Below are 14,654 nucleotides of genomic sequence, written 5' to 3' on the forward strand. Positions count from 1 at the left end.
TTCACAATCGTAACATATTTTCTATTCAGGATGATATCTTGTTTATTGATCTTTACCCATAGGTAGGTAGAGTCTGGAGTCGCCTTTGATATATGCTAATGTCTGGGCATCGAAGGTTGCCATCAGTATCACTCGTCGTTCGACCGATGGACATATATATGGATTCTTTAAGATTACGATTGCTTGATCACACTTTTGCTATTCGTTGTCAGAGAAATATATAAGAGTTTATTCCTGTTAGTGCATCAACACCACGCAATTCTGACGTTCTGGTTCATCTCCAAGTTTTGAGCATGATGACCACATTACCTGACTAGTGTCCACCTCGTAGTCAACAGTTATGTCGGAAGGGCTCCGGTCTGGCTGTTGTTGATCTGAAATGGATATGTCTCGATAAACTTAGTGAGGTCATGTGTTTTAGTTTTAGGATGGCCCAGACCCCAAAGTGTAATGGGTTCAAATCCCGTCATATCCACTGACATGTCACCGATCTTTACACGACGTTCCTCGCTACACTCAAGAGAAAATTAATACTTAGAGACTAGAGGTCTCATGTTTGGGGACAGCCACAACTCGAGCAGTTTAAAGAACCCGCCACACCCGAAAACAGTAGGGTAGGGTTCCATCCCTGGTGCGATCGACTCAAACCTTAGGGTGTACGATATATCGGCTCCGGAATCTTCAACGAGATGGGGGTGGTAGCTTCAAAAGAAAGCAGAATTTTAATAGCCCTACTTGTTCTCGTAAATTTCATGTCTTTGTAAAGTTTGCTCAAGTATCTATAACATTTTGATCTATTACGTAATAGTACAAAAATCAATCAACATTAAACCAACCGTAAGCCTCAACATCCGAGCTGCTGCTGACTTCAGAGTCCTGGTTGGGGGTTTCAGAATCCCACGATTCATCACTCGATAGTGGTCCAAAGCCTCCAAAACCGTCGTCGCTTAGCTCCTCGTTATCGAGATCACTTTCTTCGATTCCCCCTTTGCCTGGATAGGAATTAAAGTTAATGCATCAATTATTGTGTCAGCAAAGTTTGAGCGAGGACTAAAGGGAGTGAAACGTTGGAACTGCTTACCCTTATATTGTCCTAATTCTGACCCAACTATACCGTTAACGTTAACCTTCTGGATTACTGTGACACCGTGTGGGATAGCTGCGGAGTGGGGAGACAACAACAACTCCAAGTGCTACAAAACCGGGCTGCCAGGGTAGTTCTGCAACTCAGCCTACAGTCCAGCAGTGTCCTCAACCTTCATGAGAAGCTCAGCTGGCAGTACCTCGCAGGGAGAAGCGGGATCATGTGTGCATTATGGTTTACAAGTGTATCAATGGGCTAGCACCAACATACCTATCATCCATCTTCTCTCACAACCACAATTTACACAATTACCAAACCAGACAGACATCACTCCTATACAAACCCTTTTTCAATACCACAACAGGACAGCGTACATTTTCATACAGAGGTGCTAAACACTTTAATTCACTTCCAGCCTACATTAAGCAAGTTCAAAGCCTAAATTCATTTAAGTCAGCTTTGAAAGACCTAACATAGTTTCAGTACTGAGTAGTGACCTCTGACCTCCCAAACTGTTGACCTTGGATCGGATTATGATTTTGATTTATCTATGTCTTTTATGTTTCAGTTGTATTTATATGTTCCGACGTATATGTCTACTTTTCTCTCTGTAAGTTGTTTTTATTTCCTTGTATGTATATGTGAATACTGGGCCCTATTGAAAACCAGTGTACTAGCACTGAATAGGCTACCCAGGTGTATGAAAATAAACAAACAAAACAAACAAAAACATTAGTAGTAGGCATCCTTCCATCTTTCCAGATGATGGTTAAGAAAGTGTAAATACCCATTTCCTACCTTCCAAAATACCATCTGTTGTATCTGGCTCGACGTTCTCTGTTGTTGATTGAGCTGGTGTGGATGCTGAAGTAGCAACTTTGGGAAAGGAAAAAATGTTCAAATTGTTCGTACATATTTACGCAAGTGATGATCTCAAGTAGAATGTACATCAACTTCATATGACATACGCCATACTTTCCCTAGTCATTGACAAAAATATCATTTTGAGGTATGGGGGAGGAACTCTGGTTCGTCATACAAGACAACATGCAAAATGATTGTCTACCTGGAAGAGGACTTTTGGAAGATTACCAAGATTGCTGCAAAACTAAAAGGACAGGAGGAGAAGAAACCATTGGACACACTTACTGGTAGCTTCTGTAGATGAAACGCCCGTAGTAATTAATGTCATTGATGTTTGCTGCTCAGAAGCCGCTTCTGGTTCGGGTGAAAAATAGATGATCTCATTATGGAGGAACTAACCTTATTTAGCTAACCAACACAGGTAAAATAGATGGGACTTACCCAAATCCGCAGCAGATGGATCAACTCAATGAACAAAGCTGATGAAGTCAGTCGAAAATTTGTCCTGACTATTTTTGTGTGTTGGTTAAGTAAAGTTTAGTTTCTCCATCATTGCGCCATTATGAGATTGTCTGAGATTACAGATTAATTATGATGGACACAATATATGGAATATCACTACACTAAAATTGGGGCTTAGTAGGAACCTTTGAGGCCGGGAGACAATGGCCTCAAATGACTAAAATAGACTAAAAACGTTCATATGAATATTTTGGTGGGAAAACAATTTTTAGAGATAATAAGCTGGTCTTATTTAACCCTATCTACACGGGGGGGGGCTAAAAGTGCCTGCGCCAACTTTGATGTCGTATAACTGCCGAACGACGCATGCTAGGACTACAAAACTTGGCGACTTTTCCTTAAATATTGTTGCAACCGAACACTGAAAATGTTGCCGACTAAATTTTAGGAAAAGTAGCTATATTTGGTGACTCTAGCGCTAGCGTAACACGAAAGATGGCGCGGGTCTCAAAAGTTCCCCACCCCGATCTGAATAGGGTTAAGATGTTCACAATTACAATGTTCTCTGACTTAGAACAGTTGGCCATTTATCCATGGAACAGCACTGGGTCAAAGTTCGTCGGATGTCGGTACCACCCATCGCCTCTCAACCGCTACGGGGGCGGTATTGCCTTTGCGGTGAAAAACAGCTTATTTTTCTCATTAGGGTTCTAACCTGTTATCCACGGAGCAGACACACCGCCGCTAACGCCTGCGTGACCAACGGCGTAGAGCCTGGCGACGTAAGGCTGGAGCGGAGCTAGCCCGGTTAGATCCGCTGTTGTTAGGCTGCTGCTCAGGGAAGTGTTTGCAGCTTTTGATGGAGAAAGGACCGGTATGAGCTCCAGCAGGTAGGCCACAACCTCGCCGTCTGGCGCCGTCCAGACTAGAGTAGCGGAACGGTCCGTCACGGTCACGGCACGGAAATCACGCGGGGAGTCCACAACTGTGAGAAGAAGTAAAAAAAAATAAGCGAAATTTGAAAACACTCCGAGGTCATATTTATATGGTCTGCAGTCGCATTGTTTCCTAAATAATTTCTATAGTCAATAAGTAAGAAGTGAAATAACAACTATCAAAAATGTAAGCAGGATAGTAGTTACTCAAGCAGCGTGCACGCGTGATAGGTTCTGGAAGCTGTCATACGTTTCTGGTAGCATCCAGTACTTGTCGTCGTATCTTTTACCCGGATGTCTAAACTACATCAACGTGTACAAATCTATTTCTACTACATCTTCTAACTTGCTTGACATGCGTTTTCGTTACCTACCAGTGTATTGTTGGAGACTGCTGGCGCTACCCTGAAATGCTGTAGCAATGGCTCTTACGGACACGTTGTATTCCAGCCCTGGAAGCAGCCCCCTTAAATGCACTTTTGGATGATGCGCATACAACTGGTCAACTTCATCGCTATCAATCAGGTGATATGTAACCTGATACCCGATAACTAGAGAAGAAGTGACGTTCCAGGTGACGTAAAAACCTTCATCTGTCACCAAGAAGACCGTCAGATTGTGAATCTCGACGTCGTTTCCTGGAATGTTCAAACATCATTATAGTTCATCCAGATAAAATCTATCCAAAAACACAGACAGGCACGACGAAAATAATACATTTTTGTTAAGGTAAAATGTTTTGTCAATTATTGTAATTAGATATTGCCATCACATTAAACGAAAATTTATATGAAATTTTCAAATACCATATAAATGGAGTAGACGGCAAGATCACAATCATGAGACGACGTTGTCTTAGACTACCGACTTGAAAGCAACTTATTTATAAGACCATGAATAAACGAAAGCACAAATTTAAAAGCTTGATAAAACGAAACGTCGTCTTTGTGTCTAGAAAAACAAAAAAAAGCATATTGCTACGATATAACTAACATTAACTAATTTAAAGTGGTAGATGATCGCGATGACAAGGTCCTACCTCGTAGCATTATTGTCCTTGAGTAAGACAGGTAGATGTGGCTTCTTGGTGTCATGAGGTATACCTCCAACAGGTACGAGACTTCGAGCTCAAGATGGGTGAAGTTGAAAAAATCCGTGTCCCAAGAAACATTCCAGCTCGTCGTCAAACCGGTCCTAAGGTTTGTCTGAGCAACTAGCACAGTACTGCAGAAAACACGTCAAACAGTTACCAATTGATACAATGTATTTGTTAAAAACTCCCTTCATCTCATTCGTTTTGAGCACAACATGAACATATCTGTAGTTCTGACACAGTGTTTCTGAGGTGTTCTATGATTGGTCGAGAAGAGTCAGCTGGTAGGCTTCAAGAAGGCCGACCCATGACGTCATAAATCTATATGGCGGCTGCGACTCCAATTCGAAGGTAAAACATTATAGGATTTTGTTGTCACTACTCTATCGCATTTTATTTTTGGTAATGGTAATGCTTGTGACATCTACAAGTCATGACCTACCTTGATTGAGAGGCATACTCAGGCATGTCTGATACGTTCCAATGTGCCGACACTGCTCCAGGCCCAACTTCTTCTACCAACATCCCCGTTACCTCAGTTGTCGGGTCTGAAAATGTTATGACATCAGAGGCAAATAATTTGCAATCAATCAATCCATTAATCAATCAGTCAAAAATAGACTAAAACTATTGAAATAATGTGTCATTACGAAATACATAATAGATTAAGGAAGCGAAACAGATAGTGGAAATATTCGGAAGTTTATAGACAATCCTTTATCAGTACAGAAAGTGCTTGAAACAAAATTCATCCAGTTGCTTGATTTAATTTGGATTATCATATAGACAGGCCCCGCGGACCAATCAGAAGTCCCCGTTCCACGTTGGTTATGACGCCGTAACACAAAGATTCAGGCCAGGCAGGTGTGTATCGCTCCTCTGATTGGTCAGAATGAATCGACACCGGCACCGGTGTCCCGGCACCAGTGTCGATGCAAATCGTCACCGGTACCGGTGTCGATTCATTTTGACCAATCAAAAGTAGCCTTACACACAAGAAAGTAAGTTATATGCAGGCATTGACCAATAAAAAGGAGCAAAACATATGCCAGAGCAGAGGGAATAAGTACAGACTGCAAGGGGGAATGGCTCCTTCTAACATTGATAATGCGTTTTGTTGTTCTAAAAAGCCTGCAATGTTTCGAATATTTTCTGTGGAAATTTTTGGTTTCAAAATACAATGTGTAAACTCCTTACATATGGATGTACCGAAGAACAAATGTGAATTTTCAGAAATTTGACAAAGGAATTCACACGTATAGTACCAAGAGATCTATGCGTCATACAGGAGTTTGCAAGTTTGGGTAGGCTATATGATAATAACGTTAATGACCCACCTGTTCCTCGGTGTACATGGTGTCATAACGCCTGGTCCTTTGCTGTGACCACCTCATAAAACCACCTCGTTCGCTTCGCTAACATCGGTGGTTTTATTCGGTGGTTATAGCAAAGGACCAGGCGTTATGACACCATATACACCTCGGGGCGGGTCATTAACCCTTAATTACGTGATGCTCTACCTAAATGTCTAATATACCATCGACAAATCAACCGATGACTAGACAAATTTGTCAATCTCAACCAAATCACTGCCAACTCCTTATATGATAAGTAGTCAAAATCGGATGAAGACCTGACCAAGGCATGGTACCGAAACTGCCACACGGATTTACCTTCTCTGGCGTCACATGGTGTAGACATCGTCAGCAACTCAGTTACCTCGTGTAAAGGTAATTTCCTCAAAACATTCTGAACATCGGAACAGTTCACCAGCTCTACCACACCATCTCTGTTATCGAAGCAAACCTCTCTCCCCAACACTCTCCAGCTCAGGACGTCATCAATGACTTCAAACAACATAGATTCTCTGATCGGTGAACAGGCTGTCGCGATAACTTCGTTATCGGGAAGAAGCTCGAGACACTGTGAAGTGTCTCCGTTTCTAAGAGTTCCCTCTGCAGTGTGCAGCCAGTGGTTTTGAGGATGCTGCGCTAAACAAAAGCCTATCTGTGGCACATGTGTGGCGCTGTTTGCATACATACACGAGCAGGTCATATGTGGGGTTGGAGTCCATTCGAACAGGAAAAAAGCTGAAAATTAGAAAATAGACTTTTAATGTGAAGAATGGACACCATCAATTGAATCCTATCTAGAACTGAAAGAAAAGTTATGATAAACGATAATTCTCTGCGTTTAGCACGACAGGGTATAGAGATTTTTTTCAATTTGAAATAAAGATACGAAATACCGTAAATGCTATGAGAAATATGACAATTCCACAAATACTAACTTTCAAAATTCCTCTCAAAATACGAGACGCTTGAATCCATCACCAATCTTCCCAGTCCATCCTCAGGAGCCGCCCATCCAAACATCTCGCAGTGCCTTATACCAGCCTCGTACTGAAACGACTGGCAGAAAAATGTGGGTTCTTCCAAACACCTGATGGCGCAGTCGGCAAGAGACAACTTAGACGCTTCTGCGAGTACCGGCATTCCGGACCTCCTGTCGAAGTGTTGCCGGAATCTGGAGAGTGCTGGTATCAATTCAAAGTCTGAAACGTAAATGTGTGTAAGTACAGAGGACATCTTTTGTACAATACATAACATGTCCTTTCTTATTACTTAAGCTCTTATTTCTGTATCTACACTAACAGGGAGTAAACAACCAATTGGCTCTTTCCACGGTAGATGCCATTGAACAATTCTAAGTACACCGTGGCACGACAGCGTCTTAAATAAAGAACTTACCAGCAAAGGGCCAAAAACCTGCAAGTCAAATGGTTTACTAAAAGAAGATTATAATTTATCTGTCATGTATGGGTGCTGGACAGCCTCAAAGCAAGAATAATCTCTGTCACCTGAAAGCGAAAAAGGGTAAAGACTACGTTTAAAAGCACAGTGCTAAAAAAAGGGAGGGCAGGCCTGTAGAACTTCAAGGGGCGTGTAAACAAATACTAATGACAGATATGGGTTCAATCTCTGGTCCAAGTTTTTGTTTTTAGCCCTTACCTTCAGGATAGGCAGTAATGAACTGAGCCTCAATGAAGCCGCTAGTGGAGGCTGCATACGTGGTGAGGACAGTCATCTTCACTGAGTCTGTTTTGGTCGTGCTGAAGGTGAAGTCGTCATAGTAAACTTGGGTCACGTCGTACAGGTCGCTTCCTTCACGCTGCCTGAGTTCAACCTGTGGTTCGTTCATCCATACAGAGGGCGTCAGTGACATTGGGCAATATTTTAGCTACCAACTACTTTGTCAATGCAATATAATCATCAAATTCCTCTCACAGAAAAGAAATCAGTCAAATCAACGACCAAGAAAGAAATGTATCACTATGACTTCATAAGCAAAATATTTCTAATCAATCAATCAAAAAGTCAATAAATGAATGAAAGAACCAATCAATCAATCAATCAATCAATCAACCAGATCACCGATCAAAAGTCAAACAATGTTTCACTACATAATACAGAACAGGTCAAGCAACTGGGTAGATTGTGGAAGGCTCAGACGTTTCAGGCTATCTTTTGTCAGTCACTGAAAGTGCCTGAAACAAAATTCACCCAGTTTCTTGATTTATTTTGAATTACCCGATTCTCTACCTAAATGTTTGATATATCATCGATGAATCCAATGATGACTAGACAAATATGTCCATCTCAACCAAATTACTGCCAACTCCTCATATGACAAGTCGTCCTCATAATGCAGATAAGATACAAAACTAGCATACAACATTCATCATCAGTTTTAGTTAGCAAGAGCCTGAAAAACTGGCAATCCTCCCGAATCATGGACAACTGCTAAGAACTAAGGACTGAAGTTGGGCGACGGGCTAGCGACTTAACACCTGAAGAAATAGATATCTCGATGCGAATACCAGTGATAAAGCACACAAGAGCTGTGAATCAAGTCTGTCCGCCTGAGGAGCTGAAAGAAAATGGTCTGAGACTGGCATTCAAATACGAACGTATAGCCAATGGAGAAGGTGTTACTACTGGGGACGGAGACGAGCACCATGCCATAAGGGCGGTTTGGCGTGTCACGATAGTAAGCAAGGGAGAGACTAGTCTATGTTTCAAGGTAAGGTAAGGCACTCACATCTTCATAGGACCCGTCATCAAACGTCAGCCTCATTGTCCTGATCTGACCTGTGACCCATGTAGACTGTGCGATCTTAGCCCGGTTGATGAAGTAGTACCCATCAAACTTCAGCTGAACCCACGAGCCAACGCCCTGCGAACTCAGCCAGCCGAGCTGCCCTGGTCTCGGTGTCAGCTGACCGTCGATGATGCCGTCACAGGTAGCGACATTTTCTGACGCGTCCACGCACTGACCACCGCTGGACAGGGCAGCAACGTTTATTCCTCCGATATTGGCTGTAGAAAAATATATTATGGTAGGTAATTTGAAGACTCTGGTCTAACTGATATAGTACTTTTACAACGAAATAAGAATGTGGTGTTTGCTAAGCTACTCAGTTTCTATCAGACTTCGACCAAATCGCGTTAATTAGAAAAGAATTTGCATAACGGAAAGGGAAATTTTACAATTATAAAAAAAGTAGCACATGTGATGTAAATCTAGAAGCATACTTATATTTGTCTAGTAGATAGCAAGAGGCTGATTTGCATCATACATGGGAAAATGCTATGATTCTTAAATGGTAAATGAGGGGAGGTTCATACTTCAAGTTCAATATATGTTACTGAAAAAATAGGTATATGTTGTAAATGTAGATTTCACTTTTATTTAATGAGGAAATGAGGACAAAGAATAGGACGTCCTCACAGTATATGCAATTTGGAGGGGGAGATCTTCAATCATATTTCATTTTCATTTCATCCTATTATCATACATTGTTATTTGCTTGTAATACTATTTACAAGCATAAGGGGGCACACACCAGTTTATTTGGGGGTTCAAATGGAGGCGGCACACCCTCAAGTCTAGCGACCATCTCTTCCAGGGAATTATCCTGAAGGAAAATAACTGTATATGGGGTGAGAGGATATACCTTCAGCTACAAGACCAACTGAGTTTCGATCCTTCAACTTCTCTAATTTTGAAAAATTATAGGGAAAAAACATTATTTTCATGTCAAAAATGATGCACAAAATCGGGCATTTTCGCATTGGATAAAACAGATGAAGAAGATTTTTCCGGCAAGCACGACTGATACTGCCAGAAAGAGGAAAATCTAAAGACTAATCCAGCCAATTATAAAGAAAATTCTAGTACTACAGTTTTTTTAATCATCCACGGCGCGCGGCATTGCAACTTTGCTTGACACAGCGCTACAGAGGTAAATCTAGGTCACCGGCCTCTTTACATTCAGGCGTAGGGATATCGCGGAAGCAACGCGCGGACCAAAACACAATTTGCACCAAAAACACACCATTTCCTACGCTTTTCAGCAATGTAACCGTTTAATGTCATTTCGCAGGAAATAATGAGAAATGTCAACTCAAACATGGGCCCTCGGAAGCCTTTCGTCACGTTTTGGTCGCGGACTACCACGGACCCCGGTCGCGGAAGAACTGGGGTGTGCACCGTTAATATATGCAAATTATGATTAATATTGTCCATGACTTTAAAAAGCTATACTATATAATCGTGCCAAGTTTGACTTGTCTGCGACTTTTCTTTCTCGAGTAACAGGTGGTTGAAAGTTGCGGTGTCGGAAGGCTGTTTTTGCGCCTCCAGGATGGTATACCATTCAATGCGCATAATAGCAATTACGTCACAATGAGCTTGTCCTATGGAAGAGGTTTTAGGCTATCAATACGTGCTAAATAAAGAGTTATGGCCATGAAAAGGAATGACAGAGGGGTGCTCTTGTGATGGAGCACACTTTCCTCCTATTTCTGACTGGAACAAACGGTGTAAACCTCTTAGAACATATTTGAGTTCGTGACGTCACAATACCTGCCGCTGGCCTATGTTCTGAAGTGACAACGATGCAGTTTTAAGTTCCGCGCTATAACGGAAAGCACTTGAAATGTTAATTTTTGGTCATATCGGGTAGAGAATAGACCTAGCTTTCCCGTCCAAGCGTTTCCGTTGGCAAGACTCCTTTTATTTCGTAGAAAAATGAAGTTAAATGTTGTACCTTTGGTAAAGATGGAGGTCTGTGCTGCACTTCTTGCGGCTATGAAGCTATAAACGGGCATCTGCTAAGATAAGGCTGTACAGTTTGGTGTCGGTCTCGGTGAGATAAAGAAGCCTTGGGATGTGTCTTCGGATTAGTGCAACTTATTTGTGTTAAGGCCGAGAACTAGCGCCACACCGAACTTGACACTTGATTCGGAAGGAAAGTGCGAAAGTGACGTCATCGGGGCCTTTTTTCATTGGGAAATGCCTGCTTCTCAATGTAGGAGCAATTGTGAAACGTTCAAATGCGATTTCAAAGTGCCCAAGAGGTACTGTAGTTTAAACAACAATGATTCGGTAGGTTTTATGCAATCTATGCTTAGCACACACACTTCGAAGGCTACGCGACCTTGTTTGGGGGGGGGGCGTGGTAGGGGGGCAAATCCACCCATTATATGACAGTGTAGAATCATATCAAAACCTGCGAAATCCGGCTTTTTTTCAGTCAGATACGATCGGGGCTATACACTTTCATGGGAAAAATGCAATTTGTTGGCTATTATCACTAATACTTTTTTCAGGATGGGTGCTTTTAAGGGGGCACACACCAGTTTATTTGGGGGTTCAAATGGAGGCGGCACACCCTCAAGTCTAGCGACCATCTCTTCCAGGGAATTATCCTGAAGGAAAATAACTGTATATGGGGTGAGAGGATATACCTTCAGCTACAAGACCAACTGAGTTTCGATCCTTCAACTTCTCTAATTTTGAAAAATTATAGGGAAAAAACATTATTTTCATGTCAAAAATGATGCACAAAATCGGGCATTTTCGCATTGGATAAAACAGATGAAGAAGATTTTTCCGGCAAGCACGACTGATACTGCCAGAAAGAGGAAAATCTAAAGACTAATCCAGCCAATTATAAAGAAAATTCTAGTACTACAGTTTTTTTAATCATCCACGGCGCGCGGCATTGCAACTTTGCTTGACACAGCGCTACAGAGGTAAATCTAGGTCACCGGCCTCTTTACATTCAGGCGTAGGGATATCGCGGAAGCAACGCGCGGACCAAAACACAATTTGCACCAAAAACACACCATTTCCTACGCTTTTCAGCAATGTAACCGTTTAATGTCATTTCGCAGGAAATAATGAGAAATGTCAACTCAAACATGGGCCCTCGGAAGCCTTTCGTCACGTTTTGGTCGCGGACTACCACGGAGTCGCGGAAGAACTGGGGTGTGCACCGTTAAGCTCATTCAAACTATCCAGTACGCATGCCTGGCGACAGGAATTGTGGGTAATATATCAAAGTTGAAAGCCCCTGAGACATAAACAAAACACCTCTGGACATTGTTATGCAAATCAAGACTGGTCGAGACGAGAACAGTTCAGGGGCGTTCACCTTTGACATATTACCCACAATACATGTCGCTGCACATGCGTACTCGGAAGTGTGAACGAGCTTATTACCTTCGTCTGAGACGGGATAAACCTCGAGTTCGCTGAACTCCAGCCGCCGCGGCTCTCCAAGCTGGGTCAGACGGATGCCCACATACCGACCCCGCGTGCCTCCGCACGGAATGGTCAGTTCCGACTGGTTGGCGGCGATGCTGTGGTTCTGCCCGCATTGGGGGTTGGCTGACATGTTATGCTCATTGTCTCCGATGTGAATGAAGAAGGGGCTGAGGTCTACAGAGACTGGTTTGACAACAGTCACCCTGTCGATGGCCCACTGTCGGTCTAAGTCCACGTACCACAAGTGGTCCCCTGTGGGGAAGCGTGTAGAAATAGATAAGTGCAGACTAAAATGGGGCGCCAACTCTGTGGATCCATTCTTGCCCAGGTCTGTCTATTGATAAACATATCCCCTCGTAAACCCGGTGTTTTTGTATCTTAGTTTTCAAAACTTGACGTGAGTTAAAAAGCAAAAAAAGGATTTTGCCTCCGTACTCAAGATTTTGTATTGAAGTAGATACCTTAAACGTAAATACACTTGCGATGCTTCAATTATAGTCCTTTTTATGTACCTTTACAATTTCCGTGTCAAAATAACGTATATAAATATATATACATAGCTCACAGAAGAAACCAGAGCTACCTGCTAGGGGGCATAAGCACTGCGCGATAAACATATTAACTTAATGTAGTGAAAACCTACCGGCAGGGAATACTTGGACTTCGCACATGGCGAGTATCCGGACGGATCCCGGAGCACGGACGCCCACATAGCGCCCCCACATCCCCCCACACGGGACGGAAATGGACGGCTGGCTCACGTCGATTCGATGGTCACCTCCACACTGGGGGTTCGTGGTTACCTGGTCGGAATCCCCGATGTGGATGTTGAAGGGGTTGAGTCGATCAGCGCAACAGTCCTGGCGGTTAAAGATGACCACTCTGTAGATATTGGAGACAGAGCATGCGTTACGGTTAAATGTAGTTTCAGGGAATTTCATGTTGATGTCATTGGTGTCTTATACCCTTATGCTTATGTCTTATGCCATCGATAATATCTTGTGTTTCTATATCTGTATGTAGCCTCGTGGTACTGTTGCTTAGTAGTTGTACCATGTACCAGTTTTTCAATAACTTGACTTCAATAAATGTAACGCAAGTTAATTATGATAGGTGGAACATAAGCAGATACCAAATATGCAAATGAGGAACTGATTTGCATAATATATTTCATTCATTCATTCATTGTAATGACTGATATATTCATGAACGTACTGTACATGTCTATATACGTACCTATCCACCACGTACGACTGGCCGAGATCCACCCACCAGGTTGGGTCAGCCTCTCCCGGGTTAACTCTAGTGGCTGTGCAGGAACCAGCGTAGTGGTTGGTATTGGTGTTCCCGTCAACGGCAAGGCCGGGAGGCTCAGCGGTGCTTGTTTGGAACGCTGGCTTCCCCAGGGCGACATTGACACCTACCAGAGGCGAGAGGACTGTCATCAGAAATGTAATTTTTACATCAATGCACCGTTGAGGTAATCTCCAAGCAGATCCTACCGTGCCATAAGATGGTATCAAAGTTGTCCAAGTAGTATAGCCAGCGAAGGGAATCAGACGAGGTCGCATACACACTCCTAGGTCGGCTTCAATCCTCTGCCAGATACTATCTTTTGATACTATCTTATGCTACCGTAAGATCTGCTTGGATATTACGTTGAAGTTCTGTATCTGTATTTGAATAGTCGGTATGACCACCCTTTGGTGTAACACACCAGCTTAAGTATAAGAAGATCTGCGAGTTTCCCCCAATGATTTTATTAACAAGCATGGTGTTTAAAAAAACACAGGCGACGATGGAATAATTGTTGGTCACTCTAGGAGCTTATAATTAAACCACCTATAAATTATTAGGAGCACATATGGATGTCGCAATCTATGTTGTAGCTGTAACAGTTTGTTATGTCATGAAGGAGGTCTCTTCAGTACAATAGACCCGTAATTCTAAGGAACAATGATGATACAACGCTATCCTGATGTTCTCGCTTTACCGATTATCTCTGCTGCTGTAGTAGCTGCTGTCCGGTGTAATTTGTTATCCTTCTCGCGTGAGAAATTCAGCACCAAGAACAAGTATGTTAACTTTTGTGTCGAGAGATTTCAGCACCGAGTGTGGCTGGCTCTACGTCAAACATGAAAATGAAAATATGTGACGAACGCACGGTCACCCTCTTATTGGTCGAACCTCTAATTGCCATGCAATCATTGGTTAAAATAGATAATCGGCGTGCTATCACTGGTGGAACTGCTAATTGTGATGGACGTTAGGACCGGTCTATTTTTTTTTTTTTTCTAAATCAGGTTCGTAGGGCCTGATGTTATCATCATGGTGATGAAGAGCGGCTCATAGCGATAACTGTAGCAGCATCTCTTCTCCCTGAGTCAGAAACATCAAGCTTAAGCAAGCTTGACTTCACTGACTCAATAGGCGAAGCAGGGGTTACGAGGCTGCTCGGGAAATATTCCCTACCCCATTTTGGCCGGAATGGTTTGATCCGGCACATCGCACCATCGCACATGTGGCGGGTTCTTTTACGTGCCCGGGGTGTGGCTCTCCCCAAACACGGGACCTCCATTTAACGTCCTATCCGAGGGACGAC

The 14,654-nt window shown here is 42.8% G+C and overlaps 1 protein-coding gene across 1 annotated transcript in view; it reads right to left on the bottom strand.

Moving 5' to 3' along the window:
• Positions 1-14,654, bottom strand: part of LOC118409179 — a 43,965-nt gene that overhangs the window by 11,197 nt on the left and 18,114 nt on the right. Inside the window, exons 14-28 of the mRNA XM_035810047.1 lie at positions 13,289-13,472; positions 12,696-12,934; positions 12,008-12,304; positions 8,540-8,817; positions 7,450-7,624; positions 6,729-6,992; positions 6,112-6,528; positions 4,881-4,986; positions 4,385-4,569; positions 3,720-3,983; positions 3,126-3,395; positions 2,234-2,302; positions 1,883-1,960; positions 837-992; positions 310-398 (exon numbers count right to left, since the gene is read on the bottom strand). Coding sequence (XP_035665940.1) covers positions 310-398; positions 837-992; positions 1,883-1,960; positions 2,234-2,302; positions 3,126-3,395; positions 3,720-3,983; positions 4,385-4,569; positions 4,881-4,986; positions 6,112-6,528; positions 6,729-6,992; positions 7,450-7,624; positions 8,540-8,817; positions 12,008-12,304; positions 12,696-12,934; positions 13,289-13,472 — 3,071 coding nt within the window. The remainder of the gene's footprint in view (positions 1-309; positions 399-836; positions 993-1,882; positions 1,961-2,233; positions 2,303-3,125; positions 3,396-3,719; positions 3,984-4,384; positions 4,570-4,880; positions 4,987-6,111; positions 6,529-6,728; positions 6,993-7,449; positions 7,625-8,539; positions 8,818-12,007; positions 12,305-12,695; positions 12,935-13,288; positions 13,473-14,654) is intronic.

The sequence above is a fragment of the Branchiostoma floridae genome, chromosome 2, assembly GCF_000003815.2.
Source record: "Branchiostoma floridae strain S238N-H82 chromosome 2, Bfl_VNyyK, whole genome shotgun sequence".
Lineage (NCBI taxonomy): Eukaryota > Metazoa > Chordata > Leptocardii > Amphioxiformes > Branchiostomatidae > Branchiostoma > Branchiostoma floridae.